Source organism: Xenopus tropicalis, chromosome 8 (genome assembly GCF_000004195.4).
Source record: "Xenopus tropicalis strain Nigerian chromosome 8, UCB_Xtro_10.0, whole genome shotgun sequence".
Taxonomy (NCBI): Eukaryota; Metazoa; Chordata; class Amphibia; order Anura; family Pipidae; genus Xenopus; species Xenopus tropicalis.
This window is the reverse complement of record NC_030684.2, coordinates 90,850,564-90,871,484: the sequence shown is the minus strand read 5'-3', so window position 1 is coordinate 90,871,484 and position 20,921 is coordinate 90,850,564. Positions and strand designations below refer to the sequence as shown.

Genomic DNA, 20,921 nt, shown 5'->3' with positions numbered 1-20,921 from the left:
AATTAAGAATGTACCAGTGAATTAAACTCCTCTAAATATAGAAGGATTGCGCGTAAAAAAGTTGTGTTTCAGACCCGAACCCCAAGGCTGCCCCTAAATTTGTGCCGCACTAGGCCCGGGCCTTTGTGGCCTTGCCACAAATCCAGGCCTGTGTAGGATAGGAACCAATCAGCAGCTAGGCTGACCTGACAGGGAACTAAAGCCTGCCTTTGGTTGTGTGACTGCAGGGCTGTGATTGGCTATCCCCCTCTGTTTCTGGCTGGGACTGTTAGGACACACCCACCCTACATTTGACATTATAGGGAGCTCCAATAAAGGGTTCATTTTTACAGATAGGATTCATTTTAGCCCAAAGTAAAACCAGCACCATATATTATTCATAATTGCCTATTGAATTTATCCAATATGTCTCCATTAAAGAACACGGCCACAACATTTTTAAGAACCCACTGAAACAACAAAAAATTGTCTACTAAAGGTGACCAGGACAAGAGAGATATGGTTGGGAAGTGTAGCAGATGCCAGCCTTACTGCTTGACTATGGCTACATGTGTAAACTATGTAATGTGGGAGGCAGATTAAACAAACAACTATTTTCCCACAATCAGTGTCTGTACAGAAAATCCAGTTTTCTCCCTCCTTATTCTTTTACCAGATTTTGTGTTAATTAAGCAACTACACTACAAAATCTATCAGGAGCATTACTGTGTTATTAACAAATATCCATAAAGCTCCAACATATTATGCAGGGCTGTGATATCAGTGTCACATGATTGAAGAGGTACTGTACCCCAAACTGGACAGAAAAGCTGATTTTCATGTAATCAGGGGACTGGCATATCACTAAAATTAAATACAAATTAAATTTGTAACATCAGCGTCTCTAGAGCTTTTATAAGGCACAGGTTCAACCACTGACAGCATAACAGAAAGAGGAAGGACATTGTTCCCCTGGATCCTCACTGGCTACAGGGCCTACAGTGGCTGACAATTCTATTGAGTACATGAAGATATTCCTGATTATCAGAGATCAGGAGTCCCAAAATGGTTACTACTAACTTCTATATCCACTGCATACTATATCCCCTGTACCTGACATCTAGTTGACACACACATAAATCCAATGAAATGTAACAAATACTGGAAGCACAGAATAACATAATGCACTTACTGGGAAAATATCCTAATTACTGCCTATCTTCAGTGTATTATCATGTCGCAAAGCAGCCCAGACCCGCTTTTCTAATCACAACCGGCAGTCCCAGGATCGCAGCTGTTAATACCCAGCTCCTTGGCTCTTGCCAAACATCCTAATCCCGAAATCACAAATCCCATCTCGCGAGACTGAGGTGTCACGACTACACGCATATGAGCGCAGTGACGTAGCACGTAAACCAGCGTTTTGGAGTGCGGAAGTAACTCCGTGTCACCCAATCAGAGAACGCTAATGAGAGGCATTGGACTGTGCAGGGTACTGTAGGAATTTAACTTGGTGATGAGTGACTGGAGTTGATGAAGCCTGGGGTATTGTCGGGGTTACATTTGAACGATATACAGTAGCCTTGGGAAGACATTCGTTTCAATAATATGCATGCGTCTAAACCAGGAGAATACCAAATTGTGGGTGTTGGCAGATTGTAGAATTTAACCTGCAAGGAATGTGTGACGGTCAGCCCAAACCCACATGTAACTATATCTAAACTAGAAGTGCCTCTAGTGTATAAATGAAAATAAATCAGGAATAGGGGGCATCCCTGGCATTTGGTATGATGGTGGGTTTAAAGGGGGTATTATTTTTCTGTACCTTAGCTGTGAGGTTTGAGTAAGGCCTTGTAACCACTTCAGTATTTTCAGGCCAAAACTGTGAGGTTTGATGTAATATCTTATATTCTCATATTGATATAATCATATATACATATATATGTACTTTGGTAACTTGATATACTTTGATGCTTAGCATATCAGGTTCCATTTTACCAATGTATCTCCTTTTTGTAACAGCAAACAGCAAGGCTTGAACATCCTATAATAGTTGTTTTTCCCAAATAGTACCCTTGCACAGCTTGCACCTTACAAAATATACAGTTTGAAAAACAACTTAATCTTATCTGTGCACTAACACATCTTTTTGTCCTCCTTAAATTCCTGTGCTGCACCTGCCATCCTTGAAGGCAATGAGATCCTATTCTATTTTTTATAATAAATTCCCTTTTATCTGCACTTACACCAAAGGTATAAAAGCTATGAGCACGTAAGAATAAACTGAACAAGTTTGAACTTCTATTGAGGTTGGGTCCTTCTTGTTCCCGTATATACACCTTTGTCCTGGCAGGAGGGCTCCCTCAGGTCCCTACACTTACAGCCTGCAGTCAGGAACCCTAACAAAAACTAAAGTCGACTAGACACTCTACCATAAAATTGCATCGGTCAAAAGCTGATGAGCTGCAAGTTGGAGTGATATCTCCCCCCTTCCTTTCCCCTCCTGCAGCCGATCAGCAGAATAGTAAATTATCTTCTGGGAATACTTTTATAACCATATGTCACCTAATACCCTCTGATACTAGGTGCTACTGAATGTGAACTTGTATCGCAGGTGTTTGCCTACTGTTTGTTCAACCTAATGCAAGTTTTAAAGTTATATATGGCATATTGCAAAATAAAGAAGTAAAATAAAAGACTCTCTACCTGCTTAGTAATCCTGACAATCGAGGATACAGCTGGACAAATCCAGTTGGTGTATATTTCAAGGATTTCTGAAGCTGCCATCTCACCAAACGCTGTCAGTTCTGTGATTTTAAATACGAATCCATTAACTTATGTAAAACATTAAGAAAAAAAAGTACATCCAAGTAAGTTAATCTGTGTATAACCAACTGCTGGTTCACTACATCTCAGCCTTCTACACAGCTCTAAAGTCACTTAGTGGTGAAAATACATAAGATTTTTATTTTAACCACTGGATCAGATTTGTTAAGAGAAGTGGCTCTGAAACACAGGTTAGTGGTATGAATAAAGAGTCCTAGTGCAGGTATGGGACCTGTGTATCCAGAATGCTTGGGACCTGGGGTTTTCCTGATAAGGGATCTTTCTGTAATTTGGATCTCCATAACATAAGTCTGCTAAAAATAATTTAAATATTGAATAAACCCAATAGGCTTGTTTTACCTCTAATAAGGATTAATTATATCAGTTGGGATCAAGTACAAGGTACTGTTTCATAATTACAGAGAAAAAGGAAAATTTTAAAAAATTAGAATTATTTGCTTATAATGGAGTCTATGGGAGATGGCCTTTCTGTAATTCGGAACTTTTTGGATAATGGGTTACCGGATAAGTGATCCCATACCTGTAATATTTTTGGGCAGTAAAAAATAAAGGAACTTCATTTCTATTAAAATATAATTAAAAGGGGTAGTTCACCTTTCAGATAAATGTTTTAGTGTAATGGTTTAAGATAGAAATAAATACTCTTTTTCAGTTGCTTTCTATTTTTCATTTTTGACTGTTTTTTAATATTAAAATGTATTTGTTCACCTCAGCTTTGAGACGGGTTGGTGACTTACTCAGTAAACTGTTGTAATTTGATATATGAGTTGATACATATTTTATCTTTGGCCCAGCTTAGCATAATCTGTGATTTTCATTAAGGCTAATGCCACAGAGGCGTATTCTCGGTAAGCCGAAAAACACTTGCTGAGAATACACCCCACTACTGTAACTTTAGCCTACCTTGTGCTTGCACCCGAATGCATTGAATACGCTCGGGTGCAGGCACATGTAACCGATATCTGCCCAAAAACGCGAGACTTCACACCTTTGGCAGATATCGGCTACATGTGCCTGCACCCGAGCGTACTCCATTCATTCAGGTGCAGGCACAGGTAGAAGCGTATGGCCCGATTTTTGGCTTGCCGAAAATATACGCCATACGCTAAGGGCTACATTAATCAAATCATGAGTTTGAATCCTGAATGGGAAAAATTCGGATTGGATACAATAATTTCTGAAGATCGCAAATATCACGAAAATGCTTACGAAAAAATTGTATTGGCGATCCGAAATTTTTGTACCGAACGATTGTAAACAGCGGGAAAACCTTTCCGACTTTGATCCTTCAGTGCATGATTTTGGAAGCCTCCCATAGGAATCAATGGCACTCTGCAGCTCCAACCTGGCCCAAGGAAAGTCACGATAACGAAGCTTGAATGAATACGAAACTTTCGTACCCGGCGCGACAATACTATTTTGTCACACAAATTTTGTCGCAAGGTACGAAATTGTCATGCAAAATAGGTTCGGAGCGCTTGTGCCTTAATAAATGTCCCCCTAAGTGTGGCGTCAGCCGTTAGAATTGATACAATTATTGCTGACATTACACAGATGAGGCTAAAAAAATCTATCCGCTATTTTAGCAAATTGTTTACCACCTGTACCTGAATGCTGAATGAGCTGTGAGCCTAAAGAAACAGAAAAGGGAACTACGCTGCACAAACCGGTGAGCCAGCTTGATCGTTATACATGTGACATGGCATCAACTTCCTCTGTATTATGTCATGCTTATAAGGTAGCTGGAGCACTCTCTCATTATGCATCATGTAATCCTACACACCATTCACATCAGGGGCTCTCCTGGTGTGGTCGCATAGGGCTCATAGGTTTCTTAACACTATTATTTCCTCCAACCTCCAGTGGGGGGAACAATTTTTGTATGATAGGTGCACTATAATAAAGGCCCAGTTTTTCTTTTAATTGTGTCTTTACCTTTGAATGATAGTGTAGTTGATTCAGATGCTTTTTCCATTCTTGCATTTAATTTCTGCCCTTGATGAAATGTGTTTTCCTGAGGTAGGTCCAGCTCTTCCTTAAGAGTATCATATCCAGGCTGAAATGTGGGTATTCTTTCAGCTGCAAAGTGTAAAGTGAACAACACAATATTAAACTTTATTAAATATGACTAACAAAACTGTTAATAAACCAATATTAGATTTGGTTTTGTTCCTGGATATTAAATGTTAGTGTAGTACAAATATATATTAAAAATGGCTAATCATATTAAGCTTAACAAAAAAAGAGTCATAGCCATAAAAGTGTGCCATCTTGATTTGGTGCATGTACCCATGTGTACAATTCAAAGAGATTGTGACTCAATCGGTAAGAGGGCAGAGTTATAAGAGGGGTACAATTTATAGAAACTGTATGGGTGTGTTGTCACTACCTTTGTTTGTGAGTGACTTACATTTACTCAGATATACCCTAAAACTATCTTTAGTAAAACAATTAAAGGGGCCTTGTCACCTACACATAAACACTTATTTAATAACAGTCCTTTGCAAATTAAACATGAAATCCATTTTTTAAACATCCATATCTGTTATAAAAATATTTAAAAATTCTCAGCTGTCAGTCATATATTATGGCATAGAGATGGAGAGTAGGGATGTTCAAAATAATTTGCATGAATTATTTCGCCCAACTCTACTGGAGAGAAAATTATATTCACTTTTCATTATGTACTTTCTAGATGTCACTGCACTCCTCACATTTCCCCTCCCTCCTCACTGGCTTTAAATTTGTAACTGTACATGTGCACAGTTTTGGGCATATACAAATACAAATAATTTATCTGATTCATTGTTTTTGTGTGTAATGCTAGCCACACATGATGGTCGCACGAAAGATTGTTCCAACCCTCCACTGACGTTCAGTGCTGAATCGTCAGATATGGAGGTGGAAACAATATGATTTCTGCCGATTCAGCCCTGAACATAGATTTTGCTTGGGCGCCTTTACTGGTGCCCAATCAAAATCTTTTAACCCGCCTGATCGGCGAGTCGTCTGATATCTGCAGCCTTCTGCGATATTGGTTGCCTCACAGAGTTGTCATACACGCACCAAATATCGTACGAAAATGGATCTAGCATTTGCTTGCGCGCATGCACACACAGGGGAGTTTTTGGCCTCTAGGCCACCCGAGGCGGCTCCTCCGATGCCGCCCCCTCTTGCACTTACTTTTACAGCGTCAGAGGGGATGCAAAGTCAAAAATCATGATCCTTGTGTATGTTATTTAGACCAAATGAAATAAATTTGCAATAAAAACCCATAAAAAGGCTTTGTATTTTTCATCTTATGCTATTACCCTGAGAACCTACAGGGCCAGTGGCCCTCCTGATGTGAAAAAAGCAGGGGACTGCTTTATATCAGACTTAAAAAAAAAACAGGGACAGTCCTGCAAATCAAGCTAACAAAGGTTTAATAACAAGCGTGTACGCAACGCAAGGTGAAAAATTCCCAACTTTCATGTTTGTGAAGGAAAGTCACATGATTTTAAGGATTTGGATTCAGTTCGGCCAGGACCATGGATTCACCCAAATCTGAATCTTTGGGCAAAGATGACTGCTGCAATTATATAGAAAGTCACATCAAACATACTGGGTGCGGGGGGTGATTCACAAAACAAGAAAATTTTGTTTTCATTAGCCTTACTACAAATGACTGATCAGCGCTAAGTGTAGATTGCTTGCTCTTGGTTATAAGTGCTACATTTGTAAGCCCTATTTGTTGTTTAATTGTGAATCTAATGTATAGTGCATCTGGCTTCTACCCATGGTTACACTGATTTTTACTCTCTGTTTAGTCCTTCGGTAGGGTTTTCACCATGTATTTTCCGATCATGCCAAACTATGGGTAATAGTGTCTCCCAGTACATTTAGATATTACTGGCAGACTCTTTTCATTGCGCTGCAGTACTGGTCGGTTAGTATACTTGCTAATTGACTTTGGAAATCAGATTTCCACACTGTGCTTCAATGGAATATAGTTCACAACAGGAATATTTTGATCCTTTTTTATGATTACTAAAATTCTGTGTTAGGAAAACCAACATACTAGTCTTCACTTTTTCCTTCATAGATAGCCGTATCATACATCAACCGTATCAGGTTCCAAAGTTAACAACGGTTCTTTTGTAGTTAAATGTCAGTTTTTCATTACATTACTAACTATTATACATTCCATTTTCAGTGGCTTTCTTTTTTACCATGAAAGATTTTTCCAAGGTAGCCATTTTCTTTTCTGTGCCTGTTGCTTTGTTGCCATAGAATAACAGGCTTCAGCTTCTTTGTTAATAGTTTCATTGGCTTGCAAAACATCAATATATTGCTCCTGGGTATCTGCAGATTTTTGCAGCTTTAGTTCATTGAGTCATCAAAACACCTGTTGCATTTTAAGAGGCTTTCCGATTCAAGCTTTTATTTGAAACCTAATACTGGGTCTGGATATCAGTTAGCTTTTGATATTAGTCTTCTTATGAAGCTGGTCTTTTCAGCTGAGTCATGCATTTTATCTGCATTCAAGAGAAACTAATGCACACACACGAGAATAAAAAATAATACAATATTTAAGATTCTGAAATCCCTGCATTTTAATGTCAAGTGAGCTTCAGGCTTAAGGTGGCCATACACGGTAAGATTCAGGGCCAAATGATTGCATTACAATGAAGGTGATACGAGAAGTCTCTTTCTTAAAAAAGAAAGGCTATATGCAATTGTGATTTTTTTAAATGTTTTAAAGGATCAGATTAATGCTGCTTTAATAGTGCCATCCAGATATGAATGAATCATGCAGATTAAAATCATGTTATTCTTCAAATTTATGCAATTTGAAGAAGATAAAAATACAGAAAAACAGAGCTTTCAATAAAAAAGTGAAAAGATTACATTGCTAGGAGGCACCTCACAAATGCAGAAGAAAAGTATGTAATAAAAGGTTCAATAAATTGAGCATGTATAAAGGTGGAAGAAAGGCAACAACAGTAATTAAAATAGATTGGGTAGAAAGTGATGGAAAATGCTTCTTGTAAGACAGGAAGGTAGGATCCTCAGAGGAACACATTCAAAGTGGTAAGTAAACTGTTAATAACATACAGACCCCTGAGTTTAAAGCCTAAGTAATAAGCACAGTGCAAGGGCTAAATAAAGAGTTGCAAATCCATATAGCATATAGTAATATAGGTTAAAAAAAGGACATATTAAGATGTAAAAATTACAAGAAAAAAAGTATCGGCCTAATTACAAAACAATATACACCCTTAAGTAGCATAATGATTTAAGAAATGCGATTAGAAAAATTGGTTTTCTAAGGCTAGGAACAAACAGCAGGCTAAGTTGCCATTATTGACCCTGTCTCATGTAGTTAGTTCTACTTGGCACTGAAATTTTGTTTATGATGAGCTCTAATCTCATGTTTTGATAAATCTGTGCTTAAGTGCCCACTAAGGGGCTGATTTATTATTCATCAGGGGCTAGGGTCAAGTTTGTAAAATATGAAAGCGACTTCTTTATCTCATTTGCCTTTCTTTGCCTTTTGTTAATTGCATTTTAGGTGCATTTTTAAAAAACATTTCGGGAATACAAAAGCTGCAAAGAAAAGGAAATGCGAGTGAAGAGCTGTTTTTTTTTTACCTCATTTTACCCAGTCCCTTTAATAATTAAACAGCCAGCATGTGTTGGTAAACCTACAAACTGAACAAAATCCTGGCAAGGTTAATATAATTGATGAATAACCCTTGCAAACAATTAATATGACTACAAAAAACTCTTTGTACAGTAATTGCAAAAAAGGGTTGAATAGTAACTAAAAAAAAAAAAACTATGAAGGGCAGGTATAGGTATTTATCTCTAAAAAGATAGAAATAGCTGGTAAAGAAGATGCTGGGAAAAGCTGTTAAACAGAGACTTTGATGATGTACCAGACCCTATAAATGGTTAGTATAGCTGGTAATAGGAGCCGGTAAAGACAGCAAATGTAAAGTGAGAAAAACACAGGGTTGCACATCTCAACATAATAATAATAAAGATAAGTAACTAGTGATACAAAATGTAAAAATAATATGAATGCAGGCAATACTCAGATGAATACAATCAACTGAATTAGTAATATACAGTGGAGGAAATAATTATTTGACCCCTCACTGATTTTGTAAGTTTGTCCAATGACAAAGAAATGAAAAGTCTCAGAACAGTATCATTTCAATGGTAGGTTTATTTTAACAGTGGCAGATAGCACATCAAAAGGAAAATCGAAAAAATAACTTTAAAAAAAGATAGCAACTGATTTGCATTTCATTGAGTGAAATAAGTTTTTGAACCCTCGAACAAAAAAAGACTTAATACTTAGTGGAAAAACCCTTGTTTGCAAGCACAGAGGTCAAACGTTTCTTGTAATTGATGACCAAGTTTGCGCACATTTTAGGAGGAATGTTGGTCCACTCCTCTTTGCAGATCATCTCTAAATCCTTAAGGTTTCGAGGCTGTCTCTGTGCAACTCTGAGCTTGAGCTCCCTCCATAGGTTTTCTATTGGATTAAGGTCCGGAGACTGACTAGGCCACTCCATGACCTTAATGTGCTTCTTCTTGAGCCACTCCTTTGTTGCCTTTGCTGTATGTTTTGGGTCATTGTCGTGCTGGAACACCCATCCACGACCCATTTTCAGTTTCCTGGCAGAGGGAAGGAGGTTGTCGTTCAGGATTTCACGATACATGGCTCCGTCCATTTTCCCGTTAATGCGAATAAGTTGTCCTGTGCCCTTAGCAGAAAAACACCCCCAAAGCAAAATGTTTCCACCCCCATGCTTGACGGTGGGGACGGTGTTTTGGGGGTCATAGGCAGCATTTTTCTTCCTCCAAACACAGCGAGTTGAGTTAATGGCAAAGAGCTCTATTTTGGTCTCATCAGACCACAGCACCTTCTCCCAGTCACTCACAGAATCATTCAGGTGTTCAATGGCAAACTTCAGACGGGCCTGCACATGTGCCTTCTTGAGCAGGGGGACCTTGCGAGCCCTGCAGGATTTTAATCCATTGCGGTGTAATGTGTTTCCAATGGTTTTCTTGGTGACTGTGGTCCCTGCTAATTTGAGGTCATTAACTAACTCCTCCCGTGTAGTTCTAGGATGCTTTTTCACCTTTCTCAGAATCATTGACACCCCACGAGGTGAGATCTTGCGTGGAGCCCCAGAGCGAGGTCGATTGATAGTCATTTTGTGCTCCTTCCATTTTCGAACAATCGCACCAACAGTTGTCACCTTCTCTCCCAGCTTCTTGCTAATGGTTTTGTAGCCCATTCCAGCCTTGTGCAGGTCTACAATTTTGTCTCTGACATCCTTGGACAGCTCTTTGGTCTTTCCCATGTTGGAGAGTTTGGAGTCTGCTTGATTGATTGATTCTGTGGACAGGTGTCTTTTATACAGGTGACTAGTTAAGACAGGTGTCCTTAATGAGGTTGACTAATTGAGTAGAAGTGTCTAACCACTCTGTGGGAGCCAGAACTCTTAATGGTTGGTAGGGGTTCAAAAACTTATTTCACTCAATGAAATGCAAATCAGTTGCTATCTTTTATTTAAAGTTATTTTTTCGATTTTCCTTTTGATGTGCTATCTGCCACTGTTAAAATAAACCTACCATTGAAATGATACTGTTCTGAGACTTTTCATTTCTTTGTCATTGGACAAACTTACAAAATCAGTGAGGGGTCAAATAATTATTTCCTCCACTGTACATGTATGCAACATAATCTGGACATGGTACAGGTATGGGATCCCTTATCCGGAAACCCGTTATCCAAAAAGTTCCGAATTATGGAAAGTTCATCTCCCATAGACTCCATTGTAAGAAAATAATTCAAATTTTTCTCTGTAATAATAAAACAGTACCTTGTACTTGATCCTAACTAAGATATAATTAACCCTTATTGGAGGCAAAACAAGCCTATTGGATGTATTCAATATTTGAATGATTTTTAGCAGACTTAAGTAACGGAGATCCAAATTACGGAAAGATCCATTATCCGGAAAAAACCCCAGGTCCAGAGCATTCTGGAAAACAGGTCCCATACCTGTACAGTGCTCTACGGGGCAGAGACCTTCATCCTCTTGTCTCTTGGATTCTTAACTTATTGCAACTGTACCTTGTATATATTTGTTATAATTTGTATTTATATATTATTATTTCAAGTATAAGTATATATATATATATATATATATATATATCAGTCCTGATGGTGTCTGCACTCCAAAGCTTTTAGTATTCTGTGGGGTGCACAGCCAAAATCTGAGTATTTAGCATGAAATAATCCATGGCCGGCACACCCTTAAAATTCAAAAAAAATTTTTATTGAAAACTCATTGTTTAAAAACCATCAAAAAACAATGAGTTTTCAATAAAAATTTTTTTTGAATTTTAAGGGTGTGCCGGCCATGGATTATTTCATGCTATATATATATATATATATATACACTGGAAAGAGTGCCGCACTCACAGGGACTTGATACAAAAGAAAAAGTCTTGGCTGAAAAACACTTTTTCTTTTGTATCAAGTCCTTGTGAGTGCGGCACTCTTTCTATTATACTTTTGTTTTTAACCTGCACCAAGGGCATTTGGACTTGTATAGGGTGTGCTCCTCGCTGTGTACTATATATATACTGTATATGTACATTTTTATTACCTGATGGTGTTTGGGTTCAGGATTATTAATGTTTTCTGGTATTGATTATTTTTTTTTTTCTTTTCATGTGGGATATTTCTGCACAATCAAGTTTTTTTTTCATTTTTAATACAGGGATGGGAAAAGTTATCCAGTAAGATCTGAGTTACAGGAAGCCCATCTCCCATAGACTCCATTTTAAACAAATAATTAAATTTTTTTAAAATGATTCATTTTTCTCTGTAATAATACAACAGAAGATTATGCTTAATCCCGACTAAGATATAATCAATCCTTAATGGATGCAAAACAATCCCATTGGGCTTAATGATTAGATTATTTTTTAGTAGACTTAAGGAGATCCAAATTACAGAAAGACCCTTATCTGGAAAACCCTCTTTTCCAAAAATTCTGCATAACAGGTCTCTTTTAATTTGAAATGTAAAGAACCCGATCCAAATAAAAAGCTGCCAATACACTGTGACATAAATCATAAATTATATTTTTGTTTATTTTTTCATGGTGCTATAACTTTGCAAATAAAGAATTCTTGTCAAAACAAGAGAGGATCTTATTGTTTAATACTGTGGTGCGCACCATTTATATGAAAGAGCATAAGGCTTTAATCAAGTAGTTCGAACTAGTGTTTAACTAAGCACTACAATACATCAGGCACCTACAAAATTACAGTCCAGACACTGTTTCCTCCTACATGCTGTTTTTTCTGTTTTAGGGGAACAATTAAATTAGTGTCAGATTAGCTTTGCCATTTTACTCCATGTGATCATTTTTTGTTGAATGTTCTCTATTTTGCACAAGACAGTACGGCTCTACATAACCTAATATGCATAAATCAGTATCCCAACTTACCTGCTGTTTCTAGTTCCTGGCTATGTTCACTCAGTTCATTCTTTGATAGAAAGTCTTGTGCAACAGTTTTATGAATCTTAGTGTTGCTACTGATATCACAGTCAGTATTTGGGTTCCCAATATCTGAAGACAGTTCTGTCCTAAATGTTTCACTCACTATAGGGTTATCAGTAGACAGAATTTTGTGTTTTTCCTTTGTCCCATCAGCTGAAAATTCATTTATTTTGATGTTCTCTTCCTGTGTTTTTGTTGAATTGACAGTATTTTCAGCATACATTTGCTCAATTTTGTCATCCAGGGGTAAATCCACCACAGTGTTCTCTTTAGGGCTTGCTTCATCTATGTGATTGGAAGAATATATATTATTTTTTAAAGTATCCAGATCTTTTTTATCCTGAGATTCCAAGAGATCAACCTGAGGTATAAAACTCTTTTGAGATTTATTGTTTTCTTCTTTTGGGGATACAGTACTATTGATCTCAGCTGTAAACTGATTTTCTATCTCATCAGTATAAGTCTTTTTAGGCTCATCTCTATCTCCAGATGTTGTTCCTGTAGTTGTCTGGACAAGTGTATTTATACCATTTGTGTCTGTATTTGGGAGTATATTAAGAGAGGGCTCAAGACTAAGCTTGCTACTATTTTTTTGACCATTTGCCATATCATGATTTTCAGTTTTACCAGAGTCTGCTTGAACCATTTCCTTATTTTCCTTTGAATTATATGACTGACCTTCATATATTGTTTCTCTAGCTTCTATATGAATTTCTACAGTCCTATCCTCTTTATTGTTTACCCAGTTTGGCATGGCATATGATTGTGTATACGAATTTTCACTAATATCTTCATTGTGGAGCTCTTTATAAGATTGCAAAGTATTTTGGTTTTCTGATATAACACTCTCAATGGATTGGGAGCCTTTTCCCCCTGACATTACACATGAAAAGTCATCTAACAGCTGTGAATCACAAGACCCACCTTTCTCTTGGCTTTTAGTTTCATCAAATGTTTCCTCTCTGTCTTCACTGTTTGTTGCAGTTAATTCTTCACCATCACTGGAAATTTCTGATGGTTCATTTTCTAAAATGATATCTCCATGTTCATGAACATCTTTTATCTTAACTTCATCTTTACTGCCAACTCCGAAAACATCTTTTATAGCAAAGTTAAACCATTTTGACTGTGGCTCTGTAGAAGTGCTTGCTTCGGTTGGTATTTCCTTGACATTCATTTTCATCTCATCAGATTGACTTGTATGAGCAGAAACCACATCATCTGTTTTTTCTTTTTGAACTGGAGCATCAACCTCCCTTTTTCCAAATGGCAGAAAATTTGTAAATTGACTGCTTAACCATCCAGACTTTTTCAGTTCCACTTCATCAGTTCCTTTAATTTCCATTTCTTCACTTATTGCAATTTTCCTTGAGTGAAAAGTATCTTCTTTTACAGGTTCTGTGTTAATTTCAGTACTTTGTTTGTCTTCTGACTCTCCTATGCCGAACCATCCTGCAATACTTGATGTAGACCATTTAGATTTGTCTATTTCTTCCAGGTTCTCGGATGTCTGTATGTTTGTTTCTGTATTTGTCTCTGTATTTCCAACAAACTTGTTATCTGGAACACATAAAGACATTTTAATTAAACATTTAGCAGTTACTGTTAAAAATATGTTTTTACCTTTAAAGATTGTACCTTCTCACCTTTAATTACTTTACTCTCCAAGTCACGAGCATATTCGCTTTCCTCAGGCTTAAGCAGTACACTGTCCTCATTTTCAAATACATATTCACCCCCATTCAGACAAACAAAATCAATTTCCTGAAAGAAGATTCAAAACAATGATGATACAATCTTAATGTACATATCTAATATTGAGCATTCTCTTATATCAATTTGAAGTCACTTGTAAGCCTCATTCTCCAAAATTATTCCACCTTAGTCAACCTGTTTGTAAGGCAGAAATCTTTTAGTCTTCAGTCTGTAAAGAACTTTTTAGACCAAATGGGTCATTTATATATGCAGGTGAAAGTGTGGTTACACTAAAATGGATGGAACTAGGTATTGATGCTCTTTATTAAAAGGTACATGCAGTCAAAAAATTAACCTTTCACATTCTCATAGTTGCATTGAGCACCGTTGCATTCACCCCGTCTTTTCTGATAAAAGTGACTCTGGGGAGCACTGGAGCTGCGGCCACACTGGGCATGCCAGTAGTGCCATGGTACCAACAGCTGCTGTGTCACTAGATGCAACAGACTAGCAAAGAAAGAATCATATGCTAATGGAATTTAAATACCATGCTATGGAAACAATGTAGTCCCGCAACTTGTGTCTGATTCACAAACACATGCATGCAAAATTGCATTCGCTTTGATGCACTGGGCACAATTTGGCAGATAGAATAGTTGCACTGAATTCTCATAACACTGTGGGAAAAATGGTGCCTTGCATTAAAAACTGCACTTAGCGCACAGTAACATTAACCCAAGTGCTGAGCTTGGTTCCCAATATGGCAGTTTTGGGTTACAGAATCAGCCTTCAGGAAAATTACTACTAATATAAGAAATTATAAATGTTATGAAATGCTAATATAGTCTTACCTGTGCATCAACCTCTACTTCTTCAGTCACGTAGATTTCTTCAATTGTAACAGTATGCATTGGGAAAAAGCCATATTCTTTACCAGTCTGGAAACAATATATTATCTTGTGTTACTATTATAGTTCCTGAGAATATTGGCCCAAAATGTATAACATTGGCCAAAAATGGCCTGAACAATCAGTTTCTGCACTAAAAAGCACAGCACAGAGACCTGTAGTAATACAGCAACGTATGATAGCACTGAGCCAATTGCAGTCATTTGTTGCACTTTGCATACTGCCATCCATGCTGTAAATGACCTCTGTTGTTTAAAGGGGACATTCAACCTTTGTACACAATTATTTACATCAACCAATCTGCCACATTTAGCTTTCTTTCCTTTAATTATTTGCCTAATGGGGTATTTCAACATATGGACTTGCATATCAATTTCACTTAAGTCCAGGAATTAAATCACTTGAGCCCTGGGGCTAGAGATGTGTTGGGGAAGAGATAGGACTGTGACTTCAAGGGGTGAAGAGAAGAACAGATGGAAAACAAAATTCAGAAATAGCAATTGATGCACTTAAAATATGTTGAAAATTAAAATAAATAAAATTTAGTGCACCAACTGCTATTTTTGAACCTTAAATTGTTACTTTCTGAAATATTTAGGGACCAATAGAGCCCTGATACAAATATTTGGATAACTGGAAACAAAGCTTGTACTGTATATATGAGAACTGATGGACTTGGACTATTGGTTATGGTGCAAAGAAACTGCAGTTCTAGAAATTAAATGGAGTTTGAAAGACCTCTAAGCAGCAGGAATGAAATATGTTTATGGGGAGAAGAGAACTGCAGTTTTTGGTTCTAATAAGAAAAAAAACTACATAAATCTTGTGCAACCAAGAACCCTCCAACAGTTGGTGGGGATTTCAGTTTACAGACAGCTAGAAGTTTGCAGAATGTCCCTGAAGAACATTCCGGCTAACAATTATTAAAATGGAACTATAGACACCAAAATAAAGTTATGTAAAAATTGCTGACTGCTGTTTTGGGCGCCCCCTGCAGCTCTGCTTGTGCAGCCGCCAGGTTACGTCACTGAAGCAGGAAGTGGCTTCTGAGGCCTCTCTGCTTAGAATAGTAGGGGCACTTCTTTTGCAAATTTATTGTTAATAATAAATACAATTGCTTATATAATGAAAACTGTACAGTTTCCCTTTAAGGAGCCATACAAATGACCCTCTGCTCTTGCTGCATGTTAGCGTATTAATATTTCAAAGGTAGGCACACTAAGCAAAATAAGCAGAGCAGCACTTTATTCAGTGGTGTATTTATTAACATTGGAGACAAACGTCATCGGTGATGTTGCCCATAGCAACAAATCAGCAATTAGATTTGAATGGTCAACTACAAATAGGAAAACAAAAGCAAAGTTCTGGTTATGTTTGTTTCCAATGTTAATAAACATTTGCTTTCTCTATAGTGCAGACATGTTGGTGGCAGAACAACTTTTTAGTGTAATGCAATGATGGCAGTATACTATTAACTATTTTTTTTCTTTACACCATTTTTTTATTCTGTAATTTTAATAGTTTCATAATCTAAACTGTAAATGCTCGCACAACGATGCCGGAATCTGACAAAGGTTTCTGAATTAATGGTGTTTACTTACACTTCCTTGCCATAGATCCTCTCGTTTACCAGACAGTTTGTAGTACACAATGATTTCTGCTCCTACTTTAAAACTCAGATATCTGCAGTCAGGTCCATTGTAATCTTGAATAGCCTGAGCTCTGAACATTAAACCTTCGGTATAGTAAAGAATAATTAGCATTGACAAGTAAGTGGATATATATAACATAATAGAGGGAGGGCACTCGCCAAAAAAATATAGATACGGCCTGGGTGCCACGTGATAAATTGTGGGATACAGAAAACAATATATATATATATATATATTCTAGGATTCAGCACACTTTATGATGGCAGAGAAAATCTAATAGGAGCTTTGGTTCTGGGCTTGCCCTATCAGCTTATATATTGTGACATGCTGAATGCCTGTACACGCAATTTTGGGGGAAATAGCAATGGTAGGCAGGCAGGCATGCAGAGGATCTGGAGCATAGAGACAGGGACACCAAGTCTTCAGGCAAAACTCAGGTTTATTTAGGGCCAATTCTTCCCAACAGAAACATAAAGACAGTTCAGTAAACAGTTCAGGGTTTTGAGATGTCCCTTCTTCAGGGTTCTCACCTTCCAGGGTTATTTCCACGGTCTGGAACACTCAGGCTTCACACTAAGCCTTGCCGAGCCCTCTCAGCACTCATCCGTTCGGTCAGCACTCCCTCTGCTTCCTGGCAGTGGCAGGTGGCACCCCCAGCTCCTCTGGGAGTTCCTAACACAGGCAGCCCTCCTGCTCTGTGCCCTGCTCTGAGAGTGACCTTCACTCAAAGTTTAATTCCAATTCTCTAAATCACACAACCCCTTTTATTGACTGCTTCACCTGCAGCCTAATCAGGCAGCTCCCTACAGCTGGCCAAATCAAACCTTAAAGGAGATTTACTCCAAAACAGCATTACCTGCTGTAAAACCAGGTATTTTACCTTGGGCCATTTGTATCCCACCTTAAGTACTGGTGGAAATACACCAAATAACGCTCTTTCCCATTGCATCTCTCACAATATCTTAAGGTGGCCATACAAGTTAAGATCCACTTATTTGGTCAATAAGATCTGCTCAGCCAGGTGTCAATCTCAATTGACACCTAGCTGATTTTTGGCCAGATATTGATCAGGGAGGCCCCATACAGAGGCAGATAAGTTGCCGAATCTGTCTAAAGGACTCAAATCTGCAGCTTAAATCTGCCTGTGTATGGTTGATGGAACCTCACATATCTACATATCTGTGTATATATTTACTATAGTTATTTTGGGTTAAAATACAGTCATTCCTTTTAATGTTTCCCAACATCATTGATCTGCATGAGAAAAAAATTATGGGAGATTACTGTGCAGGAATAAGAAATCTCCATTGAAACAGTGCCCTTATTGTCACAAGACAAAAGGCAGAGTGCATTCTTTGCTTTAGCAAATGGTAAGATTTAAGCAAAGATAGAAATCAGACTATCCTTGTTTTTATGTGCTTGTTTTTTTTCCCTTAATAAAGCTCTGGTTAGAGCTTTCCCAGCACTAGTTTGCAACACGTGTGCTGCTGTGTAATATATGTCCTATTGCTAAACAATGGTGGTGAACCTTGCCCTGCTTGTGTGATAGCACCATGGCCTGTGGGTGTTGGAAAAGGCATGATAAAAAAATATATTTAAAAGAAATGCTAAATGAATGTGTCTCTAATTCAACTTACTTCACAGTTACAATAGCTTAGTGAATAATATACTGTTGTGCACAAACATTCACTTTAGACTGATTTACTAGAGAAAGAGAACATATCATATAAACATCGCTGTTATTGCTTTTGTAAAATACTTACTTTCACAATGAGGATCCGCACATTTCTTCTTATCTGACAGAATTTTCTGCGACTGAAGTGGCACAGACAATAACAGGCCAAGAACAACAATCCTATGTCCCCACTGTTCCACCATTTTGCTTTCATGAGCTGCTTTTCAAAAATAATTGGGAATTCCAAAGCAAAATTATTGGAGCTGCTTGATTTCTTGTAGTCTCATGCATGTCTTTTGTAACATGGCAGGAATGAATTGCAGAGTCAGGAATCTGAACATCACTGATTAGTTTAATGGTTAACTAAAGTACAGAGATTTAACAGCCACCATAAACACAGAAACTGGACCTTGGGAACTCTCAGAGTAGCAATATTGATTGATTTATAAATATATTGTTTTTTTTAGTCTACAGCTATATAACCTTTAGGATTTGTTCACTAAGTAGGGAGATTAACACTACCAGATATGTTACGTTATCTTTTGTACATTTGACATTTGTATTTCATGATTAGCAGGAAAATGTATGTTCCCACAATTAACCTGGATTGCTGCATGTAAAGTGTTAAAGGCATTCATCTATGAGTGACAAAGCACTATGTGTACCATTGCACTAAACGTTGCTTTTCCTAGCTCAATCACCATTTCTTTCCTTCACTCTATTGACATTCCTCAATGCCCTGTCTTAGGGTGAAGACACACAGAGCTACTAGTAGCAGGTTTAAAAGGTTCCTGTTACTTGTATACTTCATAAAGAGGCAACATTTAATACGAACATATGACATTAAAGGGGTTGTTCACCTTTATATTAACTTTTAATATAACATAGAGAGTGTTATTCTGAGACAATTTGCAATGGTTTGAAATATGGACAGAAAAATGAATAGGGAAGCCTAAATAGAAAGATAAGTAATTACAAAGTAACAATAACAATAAAATTGTAGCCTCACAGAGCAATAATGTTATGGCTGCTGTGGTCAGTGACCCCCCATTTGAAAGCTGGAAAGAGTCAGAAGAAGTTTAAAAATTATAGAAAATAAAAAACACAGACCAATTGAAATGTTGTTAAGAATACGTAATTCTATAACATACTAAAAGGTAACCTGTAGGTGAACCACCCCTTTAAGGCCTAGATTCAATACAATAACAAAAACTTTTCTGATGGATTATTGAATAAGGAGAAACTTTGGGCTTTTTTTACATTTTAGAAATAATTGAATCTAGCCTTAAATCTGCTATATTGATGATTTACAATAATTATTTTTCACTTTTCCAGGGCAAAAACATATGGACCAGTAATACGTATTAACTGGTTACACAATGTGAGGATTCTTAATACTAGCACTAATGGAATAAAGGTATAAGGAAAAGGCCTTAATTATTTTCGGATCTTTCAATAAATGAATAGACATTCGTGGTTTTAGTGGAAATGAGTCTAAGACCACGAAAATAAGAATGTTAATAAATGTGTCTCCACAAAGCAGATATATTAATATTTTAAATGACTAATTTTAGAATTTCTAAAAAACTTGGACTCAAAAATCCTCGACCAAACCATTTGGATAATAAGTTAAGGGCTCCAACCACCTCTAACTTATCAGCTATTGGTAGTGAGGGGGGCATATATTAGTCTCTTTTAGACCTGTAACTTAGTTTCTCCTTCCTTCAGAAGGTCCCAAACTCACTGCGTGCTTTAATTAATTTTATTGTTTATGATTTTGATTACAGGAGATACTTATGTCACCAAAACACACAAAGGATAATGGATATAAACGTGCCTTTAGTCTTTTTGGTGTAAGGTAGATGAAGGTATGAAGCTACCTCAAGTAACACCAACTGTTAGTTCTAAGATACTGTATAATTTTATAACTCTATTAAAATGAAGAAATAATTAACTTTGTTTGGAGGGTAATAATAATTGCAAAGGAAGGTCTAAAGTTATTTCACCCATTTTTAGTTCAAAGATATATGTCAGCTAATAAAGAAAGACAACCCAAGATGTCAGTTTTTTTTATTTACTAAATTAAGTTCTATTTTTTCTGGCTACAATCATTTGTTTCAGCCAAAATAAAAACTGAGTGCTTTTATAAAGGTCACATAACTCCAATGTGACTTACAATATCTTTATAAAGTACAGTAATGGGGTGCATTATTCATTATAATCTACAGTATTTCTGTGTGCAGTGTCTTCAATGAGCCCTCTGTGTTTGCTCTATTCTATCCTATGCAAAGACACACTTCAGTCTCTTACTTTTTGTTCCCCTTGTTGTTTTAATGTTTAGTCTTGCCTCTTTCTGTAGTCCCCATTTACCTGTGTTTGTTCAGCATTTTTTTCCTTCCTGTGATCTGACTTCAGTGGCATTCTGGCCAGCCATGCCATATTGTGCAGGTTAATGAGAGGAATGGGAGAGGAGACACCGAGAATGAGGGAGAGCAAGAGCAGAGATTGAAAAAGAGTGGAAGGGAGCAAGGAGTAAGTGAAACTGGAGATTGATGGAGGGTGGGGGCAGAGGGAGCAAGGGACCAGA

The 20,921-nt window shown here is 37.3% G+C and overlaps 1 protein-coding gene across 4 annotated transcripts in view; it reads right to left on the bottom strand.

The window, feature by feature from the left end:
• The window catches only part of mia2 (MIA SH3 domain ER export factor 2), a 45,555-nt gene extending 26,919 nt beyond the window's left edge, over window positions 1-18,636 (bottom strand). For 2 of the 4 annotated variants that reach the window (XM_012968599.3, XM_012968601.3), the window contains exons 1-7: window positions 18,423-18,636; window positions 16,609-16,742; window positions 14,951-15,037; window positions 14,051-14,168; window positions 12,351-13,964; window positions 4,762-4,905; window positions 2,686-2,813 (exon numbers count right to left, since the gene is read on the bottom strand). In XM_012968599.3, the coding sequence (XP_012824053.2) occupies window positions 2,686-2,813; window positions 4,762-4,905; window positions 12,351-13,964; window positions 14,051-14,168; window positions 14,951-15,037; window positions 16,609-16,742; window positions 18,423-18,537 (2,340 nt within the window). In that variant the 5' untranslated portion in view covers window positions 18,538-18,636. The remainder of the gene's footprint in view (window positions 1-2,685; window positions 2,814-4,761; window positions 4,906-12,350; window positions 13,965-14,050; window positions 14,169-14,950; window positions 15,038-16,608; window positions 16,743-18,422) is intronic. The other 2 variants (XM_012968602.3, XM_012968600.2) reach the window with 2 other exon arrangements.
• Between the last annotated feature and the right edge of the window lie 2,285 nt (window positions 18,637-20,921).